A 21,656-nucleotide genomic window follows, 5' to 3' on the forward strand; every position below is an offset into this window, starting at 1 on the left:
CAAGCATGTGAAATGATGGAACGGTTAGGAGGCACAAACATTAACCTATACTGGGAAACACCACAAGATGGAACGTGACTGAAATGAAAATGAGCCTGAATGTCAGTGGGATTATTGATTAACATCTTCTCAAACCAAGTTAATATGTTTATGTCTGAATGGCCGCTTTAACCCCGAAGGCGTAGCTTGAGCAGGCCTGAGAGCAGAACAGAAAGAGTGCAAAGAAATTAAAAATATGTTTGAGTTATATTGGTTAGCAAAAATAATACAAGTCCCATCATAAATCAAGGAGCCTGATGCTGTTTGTCTTGCCACTGTGCCTTTAATTAAATGATTTATCAAACATCTGTTTTACAAAATGCTTCATGAGAATCACTTTAACAGTGTAAATTTATCTAAACCTTTCTGTTGTGACTTCCTCTTTCCTCTGAAGTGGCTGCAAATCTCACATTTTTGCAATTCATAATATCTCTGCATTTGAGATTTATTACTTTAAAGTGTAAAACTGCCAGAAAATGTAAAAAAAAAATAAATAAATACATTCTGAACAGTTTATCAGCTCTTGTCCAGCTCCCTCTGGAGCCAGAAACCTGCCTGTGCAACTTTCCTTTTCATGGTGTGTTTGAATCCACAGCATTTTGCCTTTCCCCCTATTACTTCTGTTTTTTTCTTCTGAAAACTGATTGCACTGACACACTTCATTTATTAGACCACAAATTCTTCGGATTCTTCATCTTTGTTTCCAGTTTAATTTTGGTAAATTGATTTCAGACGTAAAAACTCAGATTCCATCTTCCTTTATCTCTATTTTTCAGCAGAAACATATTTCTGTTTTTTATGTACAGTTAAAAACAAGTCAGTCTATTTGATTGATGCATTGATATCACACCTAACTTTCTAGTGTTTCAGTTGCGAGTTGGAAACCCAGCAGCATTAGATAATAGTTGTGCTCAGTCACCAGCTAACTGCTCTGTTCATTAAACAAACCATTATTTGTCAAGTATTTGCTTGTATTTTATGCTTTCGATGACTATCAGAACTTTAAATGTCATTGCAGGTAAATAATCCAAGAATAAATATGCTGTATAATGGTGGCAGCAATGTTAGACTTTGAGTTCTGACTTTGTGAGGAACCTCTGAATGTTAAAGTCTGACAGGCCACTCAGTTTCAAAGAAGCCATTTTTCTAAAAACATCACACAACCAGAGCTACGCTGTGGTCTGATGAAACTAAAATTTTGGCGTTTGACCAAACCAACCATATTTTCAAACAGAAAGAAAATATGGCAGCTTGTAAACCTGAGAACATCATTTAACTGAGAAGTACAAGGACGACAGTAACAAGTTAAAGGATGACTTTCTGCAGGAGGGACTAATGCTCTTCACAAAATAGATGGCATCCATTAAAAAAAAAAGAAGTTAAGTGGCCTAAGGAGATTGTCAGTCAATATTGGAGCTTCAATACTTTGCAATTCCTCCTTCTGAAATGGAAGAATTTGCACATTTATCAAAGTTAAATGCATTTTTGGAAAACTCTCAGATTAACTCAGCAAAACAAACATACTGAGGACTGAAATGTATCAGGTTTTTATTTGTGTATGTAAAACGTGTCCATCAGTCACATTCCATGAAAACAATGGTACAATTGTACTTCTTTCACAACCTGTAGGTGGCAGTTGACCTCAGCTTAAGAAAAGCAGCAGAAGGTGAAGAACATGAATTCCCTTCATCACGCATTTAATCAAAAGCTACATTTTGTTCAGTAATGTTATATCAATATCTCATTTAAAAAAATACTGATCAGCTTTAGCTTGGCATTTTCCCTCAGAATATAAAATGTCCCTTTTTGATCCTCTACATGTTTTAACACAGTATGTCTATATGTCTCTATGTTTAACATAAAACACTGAAATAATGACAACAAAGCGAATTCAACATAGTAAAAATAAACTTTTTTTCTGGTCAGAAGGAAATGCATCTGCTGTGCAGCCAGCAGAGGGCAGAGATGTTTCCTCTCTGATGAAGCAGTTCAAATCTCTACTGAGTAACTTTTATACTGAACTCTTTGTTAGTAAGGTCACTGCAATGGTCCTTAGTCTGTTTCTTAATAAAAATAAGCTTTGTGCCGTTTCACTTTTAGCAATAAATGTCACATATTAGGGATCAAACAACAAACATACAACAAATTTGTTTAAGTAAAACGTATGACTGACTGGCGCAGAAAAACAATGACTGACCTACGCAGAATATCTGTGCAAAAAGGAAAAAAAATAGTTACTTCAAGCATCAGATGACAGTAAACACATAAAAAGGTTGTTAGGACGAAGCGAAACTTGCAAAAGATAAAGAAGAGAAACAAACGTTCACTTTTTTAGTAAAACTTCCTTCTCCCTCTTAATTTAAAATCCCTTTTTTCTTGATCTGACAGGGCGTCTCTACTTGTATACATGCATCTTTGCATGTATGTGAATTTGTTTGAAATGCAAAAACAAGACGTTACCGGCAAGATTGTCATTCCACGTTATTCCTGATTTATTTATGCAGGTTGATGTTGAATTTGTGACAAAAAACCTGCTGCGCCAAAGCTCGACGTTTTCCTTGGTTGTACTTATTTATTTATTTCAATTTCATTATCCCAGAGTGTAGAGGAACATAACACTGCATTCATGGATCATTTTTCACTACCTGCATTCATGGACGGCAGGTTTTAATTCAAATGCCATCTGTGAAAAGGTTGTTTTTATCCTAGAAGAGGACAGCAAGTTATTTATCTACATGAAAAGGCTTTATGCATGCTTTCTGTCCCTCAACTGTGACATCATATATCTAAATGCTGCTAGAGTAGGTAGTGAAAAATGATCATATTTATGTAAAGGCTCTAACAGGTTGAGTGTGTGGATAAAATACAAGCCCTGTATTATACACAGATCTTTTAGATGAGACTTTGGTCTGGAATTAGCCGTTTGCTCCTGAGATTTCAGATCGGCACAACTCGATTGACTGTGAGGATTTGTAATTTTATGCCTTTACAGATCCTCTGTGGGACACTCAGGACTGTCTATAAAAAGAACTCTGGCTTAAGGTGAAACTGTAAAATCATCACAAAATTTACTGAAAATAAAGTTCTTCTAGTTTCTAGTCAGGAAATGGTAGTCAACCACCAAGGCGGAAAGCTTTAAACACAAATCACCATCCTGGTTTTGCGCTCTTTAAGACGAGGCTTTGCTCCTTGCTCTCTCAGAGGCGAGATTTCGACAGTGCATGTAGACGTAGACGGGATGTATGAAGGCTACCACGCTGAGCAGCGTCAGGCCGACGTTCACCTGCACACACACGTGAAGAGGGGAGGCCATGAGAGGAGGGTTCACAGCTGAATTAACATACAGCCGATACAGATGAAAACTGTGCTCACGTATAAAGGATCTCCACCCAGAGGTCCTTTCACCAGAGCAAAGCAGGGATACTGCAGCAGAGAAAACACTGCAGACAGAGCCATGACCAGACCGTACAGCTTCCCGAAGTGGCAAGATGGAAACCTACAAAGATGCAACAAATTAGCCGTAAACATGCATGATCAATTAAACGCAACAAAGCCAGCACCAAATATAGATCCTTTCAGGAGGAACCTAACAGAGCTCTGAGACCAAAAGCTTGATCAGCAGGAGGGATTCCTGTAAACTGACACCTTAATGCAATCAGCTGGACTTCCTTAGACAAGCTTGAAACAATCTGGATTACATCATCGACTGACAGCAGCTGTATTTCAGATTGAACTGTGCTGTTTGCTATTTAACCTAAACATGACGACGTGTTTGGGACAGAATCGGTTTCTATATAACCAGGAGTGAAACTGTCTTTTTATAAAATGGTTTGAGATTACGTTTGTTTTGAATTTCTGCAGTTTAAATAAACTGAACAAAAATTGGATTTGGATACCGATAAACGAGCCGGCTGTCAGAATAAAAACAACATTTAAACTTTAAGGTATTGAACATATTTTCCCATTAAATCCTCATTGCTGTAGTAAAAAATGTTTTTTATAGGTTTGATGTAATGTTTCAGTTATAAGTGGAAAATCATCACTTTTGCCAGAATAAAAGCTTCAAAACACGAGCCTGTGAGTAATTAGTCCGTATAATGTGTTTCATTTATGAGCCACTGAAATAAATAAACTTTTAAATTCTATGAATGGAGAGGTATGCTAAATATACGCATTTTACATAGTGTATCATTCTTTTGGCATCAAAAACAGTAATAAACAAACCCAAAACATTTCAGTTTCTTCGTGTCACCAAAAACAAAAAGACAATCATAAGCTACGAAATGTTTGTGCGTTCACTGTCAAATTACACAAAAGGACTTTAAATTAAGTCTCAGCACCCTGGCAATTCCTGCAAATGCGTCCGTACTCACGCCACGCTGATGAAGGCTGCGTTTCCGCCGTAGAGGAAGGAGCGGTTCAGCACCTGCAGGATGAAGGTGAAGTACTGAAGCGGGAGGTAAGGGGTGGAGGCGCACAGAGAGAACAAGACGCACTGCAGCGCCGTCAGGAATAAAGAAAGCACAGTCGCCCGCAGGTCGGCTTCCTGCTCCGTCTCCCCTGTAAACAGACAAATATAGATCCTCCTGTGAAGCTTAGTGACTCCATTTTGTCATTTCTGGCCTCCTGCTGTTGCAGCATAAACAGGCAGACAGTGCAGTGAAGGGAGAAGTTTAAATACAACATTAACAATCCCTTAGATTATATGAATAAACAGCATTTTTTTTTCCTCCAATAACTAAGAGGCAAGCAGAAATTTTATGACCGAAATAATTACAAGACTTTATTTTTAAACCACAAACAAGTAACTGATGTTTTTATTTGTCTCCATGCGTTTTGTTTCAGTTATTGCTCTTGTCAGGTGCGATCCTAAAATTTGTGTGAATTAAATAGTTTTAAAATCAACTTCATACATCATCAATACAGATCTATGTCATTTTAGAAATTATTCAGAAAACATCAACTTGTTGATTTGACAAGTAAATAGTCTCCTTTACTTTTTGGAAAATGTCGTTGCTGACATATTTTCATCTTAATTAGATACATTTTTTCACTGCGTCTCACCCTCAGCTCGCGGTTTGCCTTTGTGCCGGTCCATGATGAGGCCGTTCCAGGGAGCGCACAGCACTCCACACAGCTGGGTGATGGCAAAGGCGTTGGTGTATCGGCTCACTGCACAGATGCACGAGTAGAAGCAACATGGTTAAATGTACATGTTTAACACACCAGCCGTCTGACGTAACAAATACCCAGAATGCATTGGAAAAATTTGCCATCAGTTTTGGCAGTGATGTAAATGTTGGATTTTGTTGACTTTTCTTCTTCTATTTCAATGTCATTAGCTGTGGCTTGGTTTTCTGTGATGCTGGAAATACAAAGATCCAAGTTTTGCATTCTTAAATCGAGAACTATTGACCTATCTAAGACTTTTCCACACTTATCATATCCTGTAACGTATTCTCTAGGAGATAATCCTGGTATTCGGTAGAGACTCTTTGGCATCCTAAAGTATTTCTGATCTCATTTGTCTTGATAACTGCATATCTGTTCACTGAGGTTTTCTCAAATATCAGCACATACGTTTATGCACCGTTTAGAGTAGTAAAAATCAGACTACAGTTATTTTTCACAATTTCGTACGTCCTTCGGTTTCTGTTGGATTTAAATCTATTATCTCCTTCAAGGAACCTGCTGCACAGTTTTTCAATTTTATGCGTTCAAGTCCAGAAAATGTACGTCGTCCGCAGAAATGCATCTTTAAAATAAATGGTTGATGCACAGTTTTCTTGGGAAGACCCATTATTAACAAAATAAGACAATATAAATCTATATTTGGATCTGAAAATGCATTTGCAGACCTATACGCAATAATACAGAGTGAACTGGAAAAACATAACTTCTGTATGTATCACAGTCCAAACGTTTGGATCTGACACTGAGACAGCGACGTGTTTACCCAGTAAGGGCTCTCCTCCGGTCAGCCTCTGCAGCATGGGGTTGAGCGTGCCGATGAACAGGTAGTGCCTGAGCTGCATCACCGACAGCCAGAGCAGGTGCCACATAAAGAACCTGGACAGCAAGCACTCTCGGAAAGTCTTCTCTGAGGGGGCAAAAAGAGGCACAAAGTTACTAAACGCAGTAAAACAACAAAAATAAATAAATCTGCACCTGATAAAAGAGATGTGTAAATAATATTCTTCATTTTGCTTTGTTAAATGCTGGACCTTGGTTGACGGGAGCGTTCCTTTTGAGAGGCGTTCCTTCAGTTGCTGGAAGCACATCACCATTTGCTGCCACCTCTGCGCTCGCAGTCACCGATTTACCACAAGAGACCCTGCGGAGGATGTGGGAGAGATTAGAGAAAAAGACTCGAGTTTTCATGAATTCTTTGAAATAGCTGATTCAGAGAAACAGATATTTTCTCACATTACATCTCAAACATATTTTCTTGTTCTAAAAAACAAGAAAATATGTTTTTTCTTGTTTACCGTCTACATGTGCATAAATAACAGAAACCTGCAACAAAATACTTCTATCGTTCTACCACAAACAACCTCAAGGTGGGTGAATAAGTGAGACAAAACCTGATAAAGTTCAAGGGGATATTTACAAAGTACTATATTTGCACGTTGCTGACTCCCATTTTCTTGTTTCTTTCATAGAATTTTTAAAGATGATTACAGCAGCCTATTCGTACCCGTAAGTGTAGCGATCCGGCAGCGGGTAAGGAATAAAGTTTCTGGGGAGCAGGAAGAACGTTCTGAGGACGTGGACGACGCTGCAGGCCGATAGAAAGAGGAAGGCAGCGCGGAGAGAGACGCCAGACTCATGCAACAGCTGCAGAGAAAAAGAGACGTGACAGAGAATATTAGTGGCACATATATGTGTTAATAAAAAATTAAAAATTTTTAAAAATCTAATAAATCTCACCTTGATGACGAGGAAGAGCGCTGAGGAAGAATCAAACGCCCCGTTGTAGAGCGTGATGATGGTGGAACGACGGGAGCCAAACAGGTTTCCAACCTTCAAGAGACATAAAGCAGATTATTGTTGCGTTACAGAGCGGACCTCTGTGAAACAAGTAGAGTTTCACCAGGTTTTTCTTTCCTAAGGAGATTTGTGCTCCTGCTGCACAACATCATGAATTGGATGAAAGATGTGAAGCAGCCTGAAAAAACAGGAACTTCTTTTTTTTTTTTTTCTACTACGGAAGCGCTGGTGTGCAGGCATCAACCATCTTTGTCACATAAAGTCTTTTGCAACAGTGTTTCCTCATAAAGTGAGTCATAGATGAATTAAAAAGCAGTTCCTGACTAATGTCACTGTTTTTTGTTCAGATGTCTACAACCTGAAGCCACAAGCAGCTCTTCAGTCCCTTTAACAACAAAAAACACTTAACGATGTTTAGGTCCTACTTTCAATCACAAGTGCAAGTATTGTCCTGCTGTTTTAAGTGATGCAATATATGCAAAGTACTGCACGACCCATTGAGACTAATTTTACATAGAAAGTAGCAGGATGAGCTAAATGTGCGCGTAAATAACTCTTTATATTCTGAAATGCAGATTTCCTCCTCAAAGTCCATCAGAAATAAATCATTTTAGATAAAGATCTGCAGATCGGGGTTTTGATCCAGAAAGGAATCACATGATTTATCATTAGCTTCTAACCTCCATGTTATTTATATTAGCCTTATCTCCCTAAAGATGAACAATAGTTTTATGTCCAAACCCTAGGACAACAACGCAAACTTAGTACTTTTACAGAGCAGCAAATCAGCCGCTCCTGGTTTGTCATGAACATTACCTGCATATTTGTCATGAGAAACAGGATTCCTCCAACAGCCAGAAAAGAAAGAGCCGGGAAGAGCAGGTTTGCCAGAGCTGACAGAGGATAAATAAACCGATATCACAAACTTTTCTAATTTGCGGGTATTAATTTGTTAGAAAACTGTTAATTTTTTTTTTTTTTTTTACCTGATGAGGAGAAACCCACCATCAAGGTGCCCATGGTGTAAAGGAATCTGAAAGTGAGACAGAAAAATGTTGTTTTTGGATTCAAAGACGCAGCTCACACCATGATGAGAAACAACTTGGATTAAAAAAAAATTACATTTTAAGCTTGGAAAACAGGAACGCTGTGAAATTCAAAGCAAACGATGATTCTCATGCAGATTAATTTGCTTCCAGCAGACTTTAATTTCCTACTCTTGGATTGCGCTAAGCACACTTCATCCTCGTCACCATTTGACCCGTTGATATTTACATTCCTTTGGTCTTTATTTTTTCTCCTCCCTTTTTCATTGGAAACATGTGTTGACTAAGTATCAGGCCACACCAATGGATGTGGACATAATAAATCAGCAGCTTTGTGCTGATTTATTAGAGATGATAAATTAGAGGCTTACAAAAGGTATGCTGAAAATATAAAACTTAAAATTACCACACCATCTTGACTTTCTCCCAACCCAGATTTCCTTTGTCCAGGGTTTCTCTTTCTACGATGTGGACACTTTTGGTTGAAGTTTGGTAAGCAGAAATTGCATGTATTATATTTATTATGAGTTTATTTGAACAAGTCAGTAATGATGCAGAGTGAAACCTGAATCCTGACACCTGTCAGTGAAATGAGGAAAGCTGCAGGTGGAACTTTCTTACAGTAATCACACTAACATTAGTTGAGTTTCAATGTTTGCCACCTCATTGCACTGAACCACATCAACAATAGGTTAAAGTTACTAGTTTTGCACTCAGAGGTCGACGTATTGCAAACACATGTTAAATGAGTGTGAGAGCATATGAAGCACATGAAAACACTACTGCGTCTCCACAGTGCTTTAAAAAACAAAGAAAAAGAAAAAAAGAGTTAAAAGCTATTTATAACTTCTTGTTCACTATATTTAATGTTCAATGTTGGCCAATTTGTGGCACTTTGACATATATACCCTTTGAATTTTTAGGAAATCAAAGGGTATTCTCCGGCATTGTTTACACCCACTGAAGTCTTGGTCACAAATCTACACAAAATGATTTAGTCACTTTGTGCGCTACAGTTTTTGTGCGTACAAACCAACAGATTATTTGTAATTTACCGTCTAAAACTGATTTTTAAAGCGCTGTTCATCTTTGGCTCCTTCATATTTGATATTTTTACTCACATTCCATAGAGTCGAGCCACTGTGGTACCAAATCGATCAAACAGAAAACCATTGGGCAGCGTCAGAAAGTTGTTCATAAAAGAAGCGATGGTGAAAACGAGCGAGAACTGTTCATCCTGTGCGCTGCAGTCTGCAGCCAAAACAGAGACAGATATATATCAACAATTAGTGCTCAAAATGAAACTTTCAATCCAGAGCAGATAAAACTCACCCAGAGTTTGCGTGCCGTTGAGTCCTGTGGCGTTGACACACAGAGAGCTGAAGTAACGTTCCTCTTTGAGGACAAAAACAAGAGAAGCCCATCCAAACACGGCTCCGGCGAAGCACAGACACTCTACCAGGCCTGTGGCAAAGGTGAGCCAGTGTCGGACTGACTTGTTCTGTGGCTCCTGCATGGTCACTCACAAAAAAACACTCGGCAGCAGAAAAACTCACAAGGACATGTTCACCGGCCTTTGTGTCAACATGCACTTCCTCCCACAAGGTTTCAGCCTTAGCACTCTGAACCTAGCAAAAAAAAAAAAATGACAAGAGAAGGCAATGTCTTCAACCAGTTAGTTTCATCAGAGAGAATAAAGGTTACACATCACTTCCCGTTTTGTCAGGAGCAAAAACTATTCTGTGCTGATGTTTGAATGGAAGATTATGATTATCATCACAGCTGGAAAAGAAAATATCTGTTATAAATATTTTAATAGGCAACCTCCAGTCATTTTCTTGTGCTAAAGTCGACGTCAGGGGAAAAAAAGACAACAAAAAACAGAGCAAATCACTTAAATTAAGCACAAAGAAGTGATGAAATACACACTTTTTTTTCCTAAAAGTAAGGCAATATCCTTTAAAAAAAAAACAAAAAAAAAAACAGCCACACCTTTCTCTGTTTGCAGCAACTGAAATCTGTCTCCCTGAAGGATCTCGACTGTTAAACTCCGGCTACTACTGCTGCTTTTATGCAGGTCAGTTCCTCTTTTTACCCTGTACGTACCTCCCAAATGTTTTTTTGTCCCCCCTTTTCCAGCGGCTCACGGCTCTGCAGCAGAGAAAGCCCTCCTCATCCTCAGGCTACTAACTACTGTGATAATACACTCCTCCTGCGTTCCTGGCTGGCCACACCGCAGAGCCACAGAAGCTACAAGAGAGGCTGGAGACAGGGATGCTGCCATGGAAAGTGACTGTGCAGGTTTAGCCAAGTCACTCACTTCACTTCACTTCTGGAAAATAATGGCTGCTGGAGGCTGACCCACAGTAAACATTAAAGTGTGAATACCAATGCTTTTCTATTACTGTAGGAGCCATTTATCCTTTTTGGTGTTTATCGCCACCAGGGGGCGTATTTAATTTTGAGTTCTGAGTGTCTGATGGGGGATGGGTTATTTAAGGTCAACCATGATTCTGTTCAGGTGTTGTTAATAGGTAGAGGCAAACAGTTTTCTACTGTGCTTGGTTTGGATGTATGTCGAATTTATGTGGATCTTAAGGAAAACAGTAAGACAATGGACATTGTACTGAAAATAAATGACTTTATTTTATGTCAAACGGAAGATCGGCATCATGAATCTCAATTGAGCGCACGTAAAACCAACGCCTTTCAACAACAACCACCAGTAGCCTAAAATATAGGATTTTAGCCGCTACAATTACTCTCCTACAAAATACTCTGTAGCTTTACAAGCACGTGTTCGTTATCAGGTGAGAGAACATGTGCGCCGGAGTTGCTTCAAGTATTTAAATTTCTATTTGCATTTGCAAATACTAACTCTAAGCCCAAACTATGACCAGTGTGTCAGAGTAATGTCCCAGCTTTAAAGAGCAGGAAAGAATTAAATCATGTAAGTACTTGACGTGAAATTTGAGAAGTTTGATCCTGTGAGAAAGGAGAAGCCAACGCTAAATAAAACTACCATAAAAACCGGCTGTGAGTTCAGACCAGACCACAATGCTGAATAATGCAAGGATATGTTCTCAAAGGTACAAGTCTGCCTCAACAACATCTGGTTCAAGAGATGAAAACTCTGCAAGATGGAGACATTTGGTTATCAGCAATGAGAAGGTTTTAATCTGCAATCAACAAATAAAACAAGACAAGGAATGGAGAAAAGTTCAACAAAAGAATAAAAAATTTGAGACAATGAGACTTCCAGAATATCGTCCATTCCGATCATTTTGCTCAGAAATAAATGAGCAAAATTATCATTTATTTGAAGTCAGAATGAAAGTCCTTTCATTGCACTTTCATTCTGAAGTGCAATGAAAGGAAATTAAAATTACTGACACTACAATGCTTAAAACGCCTCAATCAATTAAACCTTTACCAGTTTATATGATAGGTAATTTCCAAACCTACATAGAAGAACCACAGAAGTGTTTCTGTGGCCAAAACATTTTATGGCCAAAACGTTTGCAAAAGGAGAAGTTTCAGCAAAGTGCTCCTCCGAGCCTTTCACTGAGTGTTCTGCCCTCTCTATGCTAGAGCAGGCCTTTTATTTAGGAAAACAAGAATGTGAAAAGTTAAACAGCAAAGACAGATGGCAAGCTCTATCTACACACACAGGCCATCAAGCCTTTTCCCTTGAGAGCGATTTCTCCCAACGGTGGAGGGAACAATCAGTCCCAAAAGTATTCACCTATTTAGTAAATGGGATTTGCCTCAGTATAAATCCTGTTCTATGAAAAAGACAAGAACCTCTTGGAGAAAAGTTCAGAATGCGACATCCATCCTCTACAGTAAAACCTGGCAGTGGCACAATCATGTTTGTCGGAAAAATATGTGAAGTTAACTTCAGGGCAATCCAGGAAAACAAATTGGTAGACTCTGCAGAGGACTTAAGACTGGGGCGCAGGCTCACCTTCCAACAGGAAAACAACCTGAAGCAGCCAGAGACACAACGGAAACTAAGATCAAACAATATTCATGTTTTCGAAAAGATCCAGTCAAAACTCAGACTTGAATCCCATCGAGACGACTTGAAATTTGATTTTCACACTCGCTCTACATTCAATCTGACCGAATGCGAGTTGCAGCACCTTAAAAGTATTTACCACATTGGATGTTTTTTCATTTTTATTTGCTTTTACAAATCAATCACGAGAATAAAATTAGTTTTTTTTGGTTTCCATTCCACTCATTGTGAGACTACCGGCCCCAGTTGGCTGGACCTTAAAAGTCAGTCACTTTAAAGAGGCTGAATATTTATGCAATCACTTATTTATTTTGCAAAAACAATACAAGTAATAATACATCCAAGGTCGTGAGAAGTTTTGACGGGCGCTATATTTTGCAAAGATGTTGTCTGCTCAATGTGAAAAGTGGTAAGACTAAGAAGGGGTGCATGGTTTTCACATTTTTATTTGCGAGAAAAATTTATAAACTATACAATTTACACATATGCAGCACTTAGTGTTAGTCTGTACTATAATTATTTTTGTTGTATTTTGAAAAATATATTTAAAAGCTTAATAAGTGCGAATAGGTTAAAATATCTTTTGCGTGATCATAAATGTCCAGGTGCAAATTTGATGTTTCCCTTCGCTGGAGGTCAGAAAACAAACAAATCTGCTGTCTATTCAGCAGAAACACAGTGATCTTTCTGGGTATTGTGAAAATCTCCCAAAAGCAGAAGAAAGTAGATCATACCAGAGCTTCCAGCATGTGATACAATATTACAAAACTTTCACTCTGGGGCATAACTGATAAAAATATAAACATTTTAAATGTTGCACATGAAACCTTGAAGGGATATTTTAAAAAATGCATTTTCTCACCAGTTTGCAAATTTGAAGGTGGACTCATTAGAAAGTTATTAGAGAAAAGCGAGGACGTAATCAGAGAAATGTGGGTTTGTGAAACATGTGTCAGAGAAAGCCATTCATGCACAGGGAAAATATGAAAGCTCCATGCAGGCCGGGACTCGAACACAGGACTGCAAAGCCAAATTTAGCACATTAGTTTATTTCTTCAGCGTCTTTGGGTTGAAATGTGTCCAGGGAAGAAATGCAGAATTACAATACCAACACGAATTCACATTCAAGGAGTTAAATCTGAACTGCTTCAGCAAGCAAAGCATGATTTACATTGTAATTCAGGTTTCAATAATTTGCTGTTGTGTTTGTGGATCAGCAGGATTTCGGAGGATGAAGAACATTTAGAAGTCAATCATGATTGTAAATCATACTATCATACCATAATGTTTGCATAAGTGACCGCAGTGATCCCCTCGTCACAAGACAAGCTTCTGGCACGCAAACCACTTCCTAAACCATGTGGATGTCGATAACGTAAGAAGACATGGTCATCGTAAGTCATAAAACACATGACAGTACTCTGAATGACAATTCAGTCACTATAGTTCAAACAAAGTTACTACTATTGGTTTTTATTATACATAAACAAACCCTCAATCTTTCTAACTGCAACCCTGAAAGTCTTATCGGTTTCACTAAGAAAAAAAGGTTGTGTTCAAGTAATATAAATACAACCTAAAACAAAATTAAAGCTTAAAACGTTTTGTACAATCCTTTAATAATAATAATTTTTGTAAATCTCAACATTATTCCCCCTTAAGATAGCTAAAATTACATGTGAGATGCACATGATGTTCCTCTTTGTTCCTCAATAGACTGAGGTTTAAATTTAAGACATTTAGTTTGGTGTGTTGCTGGCTGCTGAAGTGAGCGTGAACATGAGGTTTATATGTGAAGAGCTAACTTGGCACTTCAGAAAGAAAACAGTAGCAGCTAACAGGTTTGGTAAGTGAGTCAGAAAGGTCTCAAAATAGATAAAAATCAGCAAATCCACTGCTTGAAAAACTGTGTACAAATGGAGGAGGTTCAAAACAACAAGCAAGGTTCTTAGGCATGTCCGTCTGAGCAATCTGACCCAGAAAGCAGACAAGATGCCACAAGAAGTTTCCAAAATCCCTAAAACATCAGTAGGCTCCTACTCGCTGCACAAAATTAGCTTCCATCTATACTACAAGGGATAAACATTTACTCTCTAAGAACGATGTTCGCCAGAAAGCGCAAAGACAAAGACCAGGACTTCAGGCATAATGTTCTTTGTACTGAATCATTTGGACTCCAGGAGAGAAAAAGTGTTTGACATAAAGCAAATCCAGCGTTCCAGGAGAAGAACGTCATACTAACAGTAAAGCAAGAATGGACTATGGTATCAGTAATGTTAGCAGAAAATAAAGATGAGCCTTCAGATGCTTTTTCAGCTACTGAACTTAGAAACATTCATTTACATTAAACCACTGTCTGCCTTTCTGATGAACAAACTAAGAAAATTCCCAAAGTGCAGGCAGGATTTTAAAAAGGAAACGCACAGTGGTAAACATTGGAAAAATCTTGTTCTTTGCAAGCTGATCACATACAGTATATTTAGGTTTTTCTGACTTCTTTGTGCATTTCGTCCAAGTCCAGGAGAAAACAAGCTGAAATTGGATCTGGTGACGGTAACATGATTGATCTGAAAGGTCAGCTAAAGCCAACAGAGACAACAGTGATAATAGCGACCGTAAATTTAACACTCGGTGCATACTGTGTTGTTTAATATTAGTTTGATTTAAAGGAAAGTGTGAAAGCATGCCGAATATTTTATTAGATCCTCCGGTGATCACATCTAATATCTTTTTATTGTAATCTACAAAGACAGTCAGACAAGTTACACAGATTCCAGTTTTTTAAAGTACATTTTAAAAAAGTAACTATTGTCCATTCTCACCTCAAACTAAAATAAAACAGGTCTTCTTGGTGTTCTGATAAATAAGAATAATGCCACTTGGCAGTAAATTATATACTCCTCACACGTCTGATTGTTTCCCATTAAATTATCTCACATTTATAATGGAAATGCATTTGTGGATTGAGCCGCAGAATTGAGTATATGTGTGGTGTCCATTAAAAATTACCCAAGTTCTCTCTGCAATGCCAAACACTTAATTTGCGACTGGTTCTGGCTTGGTGTCACCTCAATCATTTCATTTAATAATTGAGGCTGTGTAAGCCAACTGGACCTCCACTTTTGGTTCTAAAACTTAATTTTTAGTTTGGATAAGTCAAACCAAGCATTGTTAAATAGCAAGGATTTATTTCTTTTTAATGTTAATTCACAGCAAAAGAATATAGTTCCACTAAAATCAAATCAATCTCCTGTTCTGAGAAGTCATGGAAAACATGTGTTCTGTTTGCATAACTACCAAAGCCCCCCTTCTCTACCCTCTATTGTGTAATCAGGAAAAATGCAACTATCAGCAACTTGTACTCCTTCAAAACATCTAGATATTTTTATACATTTGCTTTATCAGAAAGAAAAGCCAAAATAGAATAATACCATGGGACTGTCACTCTCCATCATACCCTCTACTTCTGTTTTTTTTCTAACATTCATGTGAAAGTGACATATTACAAGAAGGTGCTGTATATCACAGATTTTTTTTAAATATAGAAATGAGGCTGAAAGTTTAATTTAAAGTTTCCCATTTTCAGTCTGTGTGAAACTAAGTTCTGTTTGTATTAGAGACCAAACTGAAGTGAGCTAAAAAAAAAAAGGGGGGGGGGGGGCTTAGCTGATTGATTTAGTGGGAAATTATTGACCTGACATCAAACAGGGTTAGACAGGAGCCGGTGTGCAAACTTACGCAATACACCACCCTGAACACACCATTTGTTGTTTAGGAGGGCCATGGAAGCTGGTCAGGCTTACAGGATAGAGTTAAACACGGGTTAGAAGAAAGTTTGTCTGCAAGTGTCCTGAGACTGTGACAGATGTTCATCTTCCAGGAGAACAACTCTAGACCTACAGCCACAATTGTTTAGCTATATCAAAGCATATGGTATGGTTTCGAAAACAGAATTTCATCTCAACTTCTACTCTTTCAAATATTCACTGTGCTTTCTCAAACCTTTCTCCCCGCGCTCAAAACGTGTTTCTGCTTGGATCAAAGCTCCACTTCCAAACCTCGCTGCTCGCTTGTGAATTATGTTGTGCTAGCCTTGGAACAAAAAACAAAAAGAAAAAGAACCGTCGCCTGGCAACCTCTCAGCCAATAGAATTAAAGTGTTATGCTGGGTGCGTTTCGGGTGTGTCTGTGTAGCTACTATCGATTCTAGCAACAGCAACCTGCACCGCCCACTGGATGTATAGGAGAAACAACCATGGAAACAACGACCTCAGCTTTCTGCCTCGTGTTACGCTAAATATCCGCCAGCAGTGCGCTACTACTGATCACCAACAGCCAACTGATCTTAGGCAGGAGTTTATTCATCCAACCGAGGAAAATTGATTCACAGAACCAACCGTGTTAGAACTTAGTCGCAACATGACATCTATCTTATTTAATTTATTTTATCTTATCTATCCATCCTGGGCAGCGCAGGTTGCTACAATCCATAGTAGCCACACAGGCACACCCACTAGAAAGAAACAAACGCACCTACTATAACGTTTTCATTCTATTGGCTGAGAGGTTGCCAGGCAACGGTACTTTTCTGTTCCAAGCGTCTGAAAATGTAAGTACAAGTATTAAACGTTTTGAGAACAAAAGACATGAAATCCTGCTTTCAGACTGAAAATGTGTGCTTCTCGAATTATGGCATAACAATTTAAAGAGTGGCCAAGTCAAAGTGCCTATCTAATTAGATCCCTTATCTTTAAACCCCTCCATTGCAATCCAACTGAATTTAAGAGATTATTTTTCAATTGGAATGGGCAAGATTTTCTGTTTGTGTACGCAAAGGCAGCATACACATCCCAAAAGAAATGGAGACGTGTTCTATAAAGTACTTTTCCAGCTATTTCCCCCCCCCCCCAAAATAGATCAAAACCATTTGCTGTTTAATTAATTGTGCACCCGTTGGTTTTAAACTATCACACACGATCCCAATGAAACACACTGAAGTTTGTGGTTAAGGGCTGACAAAATGTAAAAAATGTCAAGGGGTATCAATGCTTCACCGTTAGATTACCACACCATTGTTTCTGCGTCAAGATCTAGAGTGAAGCTCAAAGGTCAGAGCTCTTTTTCTTGCAACTTGAAGAAACCTAATTGTTACAAATTGATCATCTTTTTGCATGAGCAGATAAAACTGACATGTCTGCGTGGAAATATTTTGACACCTTGTCCTACCTTAAACTCCAACTCAATTCACCATCCAGCTCCTGTTTTCATCTCGTGGGAAAACGTGGTGCTAAGCAGCAGCAACAGTGAGAAAGTTTGGAGGTCATGCACCGCCTATTATCTTCAGATGAACTTTGAAATATTTTCACACAGATTGAAGGCTACGGATTTTAACCCTCCATCACTGATAAGCGATGCCTCAGGGCTCCACGCCGTAAAAAAAAAAAAAAAAAAAAAAAGAAAAAAGATTGCAAATAAAGTATTTTAAAATGACAGGTTTGAAAACATTTAGTTTTAAAATGAGTAGGGATTGACGAAGGCAATTTTAGTCAAATGTTCAGTAGTACTTGCTGCTGGCGGTCTTGCTGACTGACAGCACTGTTCGGATGCTGACGTCAGCAGGTGATGAGGCGCAATTGTGCATCAAGATACCATAGCGTTGAATATTTTCATTCCTCCTTATGGAGTCATTGCACGGCAGAATCACTTACGTGGCGTGTTGAGATCTCCTACAGCGACCCCGTTGTCCATGACTGTTTTTGTCGCTGGAACCAGACAGGAAAAACCCCTCGCATTAGGTGGGCGAGCCGCACAAGGGTTTCCAAGCATCCCCAGGGTCCAAAATACCCAGAGAGGAACCAAGAGGCAAACCGGTCCCGTTTTTTTTTTTTAATTCAGGTCTATCGAGAGCATAAATTATGTAGTCGCCAACCAGAAATAAAGGTTTTGTACGGAGCCCATAAAAGGATATGGTGGAGGGGGAAAAAAAGCCTCTTCCGCCACCGTGTGACCGTTTCGGCATTGCATCATTTAATACAATCAGTACCCTGACAGAGCCATTACATAATCACCTTACAGTATGTTAGCCCGAGTCACCTTTCGTCCATGTGTGGATTGAGTTGTTTTGTCTCAGTCAGTTCCCCTCATCTCGGAAAACCCTTGCCAAAATTGCAGTTCAAGTGATCTTTATTAAATTGAATACAAAAATTGGACCATGTCATGCATTTTATTGCAATTTGATCAGTCAGACAACCTGTTAAAGAGGGAAAAAAAGTGATTAGACAACATTATGATAGTTTTTCCCACAGCAAATCTTCATACATACCATCAAGTACTATCAAGTACTGGTAGTTCCCAAGCTCAGCTTCATTCACAATATTATAAGTTTCTCCAGACTGAAGGGTCAGCACGGAGGGTGCTGGGGAGGAGTGGTGGCCCAACAATGCTCAAGCCTGTTATCATAATTACCATCTAATCTGCAAAATCTATAACGCAACAGATATATTTTAATACAAAAGAGATGAAATTTGCAAACCTGAACAATCGTAAATAATATTCACAATATTCAATTGTAGGAACTGTGACATTTAACATTGCATCATCAGCATAAAAGTGGAAATTAGCAAAACGTCTTTTATATAACTAGAAAAGTGCAAACTAAGTAAGTGGTGCCAGAAAGGAACATGTTTGGTTGTTTAACATATATAAGGATAATACCTTCAGACATGGAAGACTAGTGCAAAATGTATAATCTCATGATTTAAGAGGTTTTTATTGCTCTGTTTTTTAATGTAGAAAAAAAAACAATGACTACATTGTGCTGTTAACTATCAAACACTTCATTAAACTCATTTAGAGTTGTACTGAGACCACCAGGCCAACAGAAAATTAAATCTATTCCATTTGATGGTCACCAGAGTTTAGTCTCAACAAGACCATACAGTGTGGATATGGGCTGATAGCTGTTTAGCAGGGCCATGCAGAGACCACTAAAGGGGCAGGTGCTCAAAAAAAGGGCACATCTACCACATTCTAGGACAGAATATTAACAAAGCCACACAGCTTTCAGAGTTTAATAAACAATGATAACAAAATTGTGAGATATACAATCAAAGCTAAGGAAAATCTCTACATAGACCATACAACTATGCATATGTAAGATATTTTATTAGTAATTTCTTTTTGCAGATCTGTTTTGTTATAGGAAAGTATTGCAACATTCAAACCCGCAATTTATCAGGATATGTAAATAAGAGCTAGACCACCAGACATATTTTGTCTTTACAGAATTACACTATTAAAAATGTAAACAGGGGCACAATGCAACCTTTTAGTGGACTGTAATCTATAAAAAAGAGCTGCCTGTTTGCTACACTTGCAGTGGAGATGAACATGGTCCATTCAGGAAAGCAGAGCTGCATCAAACTTTAAAGAGGAACTGCAGAAAAAAGAAAAAAAACAAAAGCAAAAATGTAATTGTTAATGCATGTCACCATGAGAAAGCCTACTGAGTAATGCTTAAAAAACTTTTTTCTCACATGAAGTTGTGGGCAGGGCCCAAAATCGCAACAAAATATTCCTGATGTGTGCAAATAAAAGTTTATGTTTGGCAAATAACTTTTTAAGTTTATGAGACAAAAATGAGTTATTTAATTTAGAAAAAAGTTATTTAAACAATACATTATTGCCCCAACTACTGAACTGGAGTGTAGATAGAAGATTTGATGTGTTTTGGTTCCCATTGTTGAAAGTCAGTCATCATCAGCTGTGTGTTGTTAGGCTTTGATTGGCCCTTGGCAACATTTATAAACCATTACCGTCCCCTTTGGCATCATAGTTGTTGTTCAACATGGTGACTGCACAGGTCTTTCTGAGGTAGGTTGAAAGGCCCACCTCCTTGCTAGCACAAAACAATCCAGTAAGGGTTGTGATGTGCCTTACTGCTTTAAAGTAAAGTCTTCTAAATATTTAATGTTTCAGGGTGTCTCTCTTTGCCTTGCTGCTTGTGGCTGTTCATGGCTCTCCAATAAAAGGTGAGGTTATTAAACCATGAAGGGGGACACGCATGTAATTGAACTTGTTTCTGAATCTTGTTCTTTACCCAGGTTCAAAATCCCAAAGCCAGGGTAGACCCAGTGACTCAAGTGGTGATGATGATGGCTCTCACCAGGGATCTGCCACTGGCTACTCTGCACCTGTATTTTACAGCACATATGGAGGTGTTTCTAAGCCAGTGGGTCAATATCTAGGTCCACCCCAGTATTATCAGGCCCAGCCAATGCCTATTGCACTGAGCTCAGTTGTGCCTGGTGTAGGATATACCACTGGTTTTGGCTTTGTGCCTGTTCAAGCAGGATCTGTTGCAGGATATGTCACTGATGCTTCTGCACCTCTTCCTGTTGGCTCCTTTGTGCCTCTTCAAGCAGGATATGCTGCCATTCCTCCACAGGCTGGAACTCGGGCTAACTTGCCTGGTAAGTTCCTGAAACATGTAACCAAGCTTCTTCTGGGCTTGCAACAGATATTGAACACTAACCTGAAACTAACTCTTTCTCCAGAGATGGAGTTGGTTATTGCACCTCAAGCTTTTGAGGAAGCTACAACAAACACCCAGCCTCGAGGCTTGAGCATTGTTGGGCCACCACTCCCTCCAACACCTTCTACACCGACCCTTCAGTCTGGAGAAATGTCTAATGTTGTGAAGGAGGCTGAGTTTGGGAATTACCAGCAGCAAACGGAGGCGTTTGGTTACCCATCTGACCATGTGGGGCCTGGTCTTCCACCTGTTGCCCTGCTAGCTTCTGGTGTGGGTGGCTTGTTGAGCTTCCCTTCTCCCTACTGTCTTCCTTACCCCTTTCCCTACCCTTACCCTGATTTTGACTACAGGCTCTTGTATGGACAGTACCCTCCTGGCACCTACACTACCTTCAGCAAAAACCATGAGAAGGGCAAAGAGTACCAGACCATCCACTACCTGAAAGAACATGGCTCTGATGCTCCACAGAACCCTGCCCCTCAGTAGCAGCAGCAACGGCTCTAAGATGCCCCGTTAAGGTCTTGGTACTAAATATGACAAAGGTGGGTTGACAGTTGTAAAGTACTAATGTATCTTGCCATTAGCTTAACTGGGTTTTCTCTTGTAGATGGTGTCTTAAGGATGTACTACATCTTTTAATAAACTTTTCCTCCAACATCTTGTGTCAGAGTATTGCACAAAATTAAGTGTGGGAAGCTTGGGTGTCTAGTTAAAACCTGAGGCAAACTACAAAGTGTGAAGCTGAACAGACCATGGTACTGTCTGCTACTGTGGGACTTGAGTGGGTGAGACGCTTGTTGGAACAAAGAACTGCAGCTGCCGTTATGTGTTGCACACAGAACGGGAGCAAAATATACTATAAATTACGGCTATAGCTTGGTTCTCTAGAGGGTCCAGCTTAAGCATATTGCAAGTGTTTTGCTGACCAAGTGATTCCATGTAGGTTTTTCAGTGTCTCCATGATGTAATTAACTCAAAGTTAAAGTTAAACACTCGCTCATCACAGAACTGCTTATGCACCAATGAA

The 21,656-nt window shown here is 38.9% G+C and overlaps 2 protein-coding genes across 9 annotated transcripts; one reads left to right on the forward strand and one right to left on the reverse strand.

Annotated features, from left to right (window-relative positions):
• Positions 1-1,570: 1,570 nt before the first annotated feature.
• Positions 1,571-18,030, reverse strand: LOC106928352 (equilibrative nucleobase transporter 1-like). Of its 4 annotated transcripts, none has more exons than XM_015004567.2 (13): positions 17,805-18,030; positions 9,408-9,703; positions 9,197-9,326; positions 8,016-8,062; positions 7,846-7,922; positions 6,970-7,062; positions 6,737-6,876; positions 6,264-6,373; positions 5,996-6,139; positions 5,104-5,211; positions 4,413-4,599; positions 3,412-3,535; positions 1,571-3,322 (listed from the first exon to the last, which is right to left on the reverse strand). In XM_015004567.2, the coding sequence occupies exons 2-13, from the start codon at positions 9,589-9,591 to the stop codon at positions 3,209-3,211; spliced, it is 1,458 nt and encodes a 485-aa protein (XP_014860053.2). In that variant the 5' UTR covers positions 9,592-9,703; positions 17,805-18,030; the 3' UTR covers positions 1,571-3,208. The 4 variants fall into 4 exon arrangements, with proteins under 4 accessions (XP_014860053.2, XP_087865651.1, XP_087865652.1 ...); XM_088009525.1 differs by lacking the exon at positions 17,805-18,030 and adding an exon at positions 17,323-17,570; XM_088009526.1 differs by lacking the exon at positions 17,805-18,030 and adding an exon at positions 16,099-16,235.
• A 1,842-nt stretch (positions 18,031-19,872) lies between these two features.
• LOC106928361 (uncharacterized) lies at positions 19,873-21,284 on the forward strand. 5 transcript variants are annotated; one of them, XM_088009529.1, is made up of 6 exons: positions 19,873-19,968; positions 20,074-20,126; positions 20,199-20,330; positions 20,520-20,567; positions 20,652-21,171; positions 21,237-21,284. In XM_088009529.1, exons 1-5 carry the CDS (start codon positions 19,943-19,945, stop codon positions 21,113-21,115), a joined length of 723 nt encoding a protein of 240 aa, XP_087865655.1. In that variant the 5' UTR covers positions 19,873-19,942; the 3' UTR covers positions 21,116-21,171; positions 21,237-21,284. The 5 variants fall into 5 exon arrangements, with proteins under 5 accessions (XP_087865655.1, XP_087865653.1, XP_087865654.1 ...); XM_088009527.1 differs by having other exon boundaries at positions 19,874-19,968; positions 20,199-20,567; XM_088009528.1 differs by lacking the exon at positions 21,237-21,284 and having other exon boundaries at positions 19,874-19,968; positions 20,199-20,567; positions 20,652-20,899; positions 20,980-21,124.
• Positions 21,285-21,656: the final 372 nt, after the last annotated feature.

Source organism: Poecilia mexicana, unplaced genomic scaffold, assembly GCF_051168715.1.
Source record: "Poecilia mexicana isolate PSO_F unplaced genomic scaffold, ASM5116871v1 scaffold_10, whole genome shotgun sequence".
NCBI classification, from domain to species: domain Eukaryota; kingdom Metazoa; phylum Chordata; class Actinopteri; order Cyprinodontiformes; family Poeciliidae; genus Poecilia; species Poecilia mexicana.

What these genes read in the sequence shown, in the direction of transcription:
- LOC106928352 (XM_015004567.2), bottom strand. Translation starts at nt 9,591, where the DNA reads ATGCAGGAGCCACAGAACAAGTCAGTCCGACACTGGCTCACCTTTGCC. An exon ending in GAACGCTCCCGTCAACCAAG is followed by an intron (nt 6,140 to 6,263) that starts GTCCAGCATTTA and finishes TTGCCCCCTCAG; the next exon opens with AGAAGACTTTCCGAGAGTGC. An exon ending in AGGCAAACCGCGAGCTGAGG is followed by an intron (nt 4,600 to 5,103) that starts GTGAGACGCAGT and finishes GTCTGTTTACAG; the next exon opens with GGGAGACGGAGCAGGAAGCC.
- LOC106928361 (XM_088009527.1), top strand. Translation starts at nt 19,943, where the DNA reads ATGGTGACTGCACAGGTCTTTCTGAG. An exon ending in TCATGGCTCTCCAATAAAAG is followed by an intron (nt 20,127 to 20,198) that starts GTGAGGTTATTA and finishes TTCTTTACCCAG; the next exon opens with GTTCAAAATCCCAAAGCCAG. An exon ending in AACTCGGGCTAACTTGCCTG is followed by an intron (nt 20,568 to 20,651) that starts GTAAGTTCCTGA and finishes CTCTTTCTCCAG; the next exon opens with AGATGGAGTTGGTTATTGCA.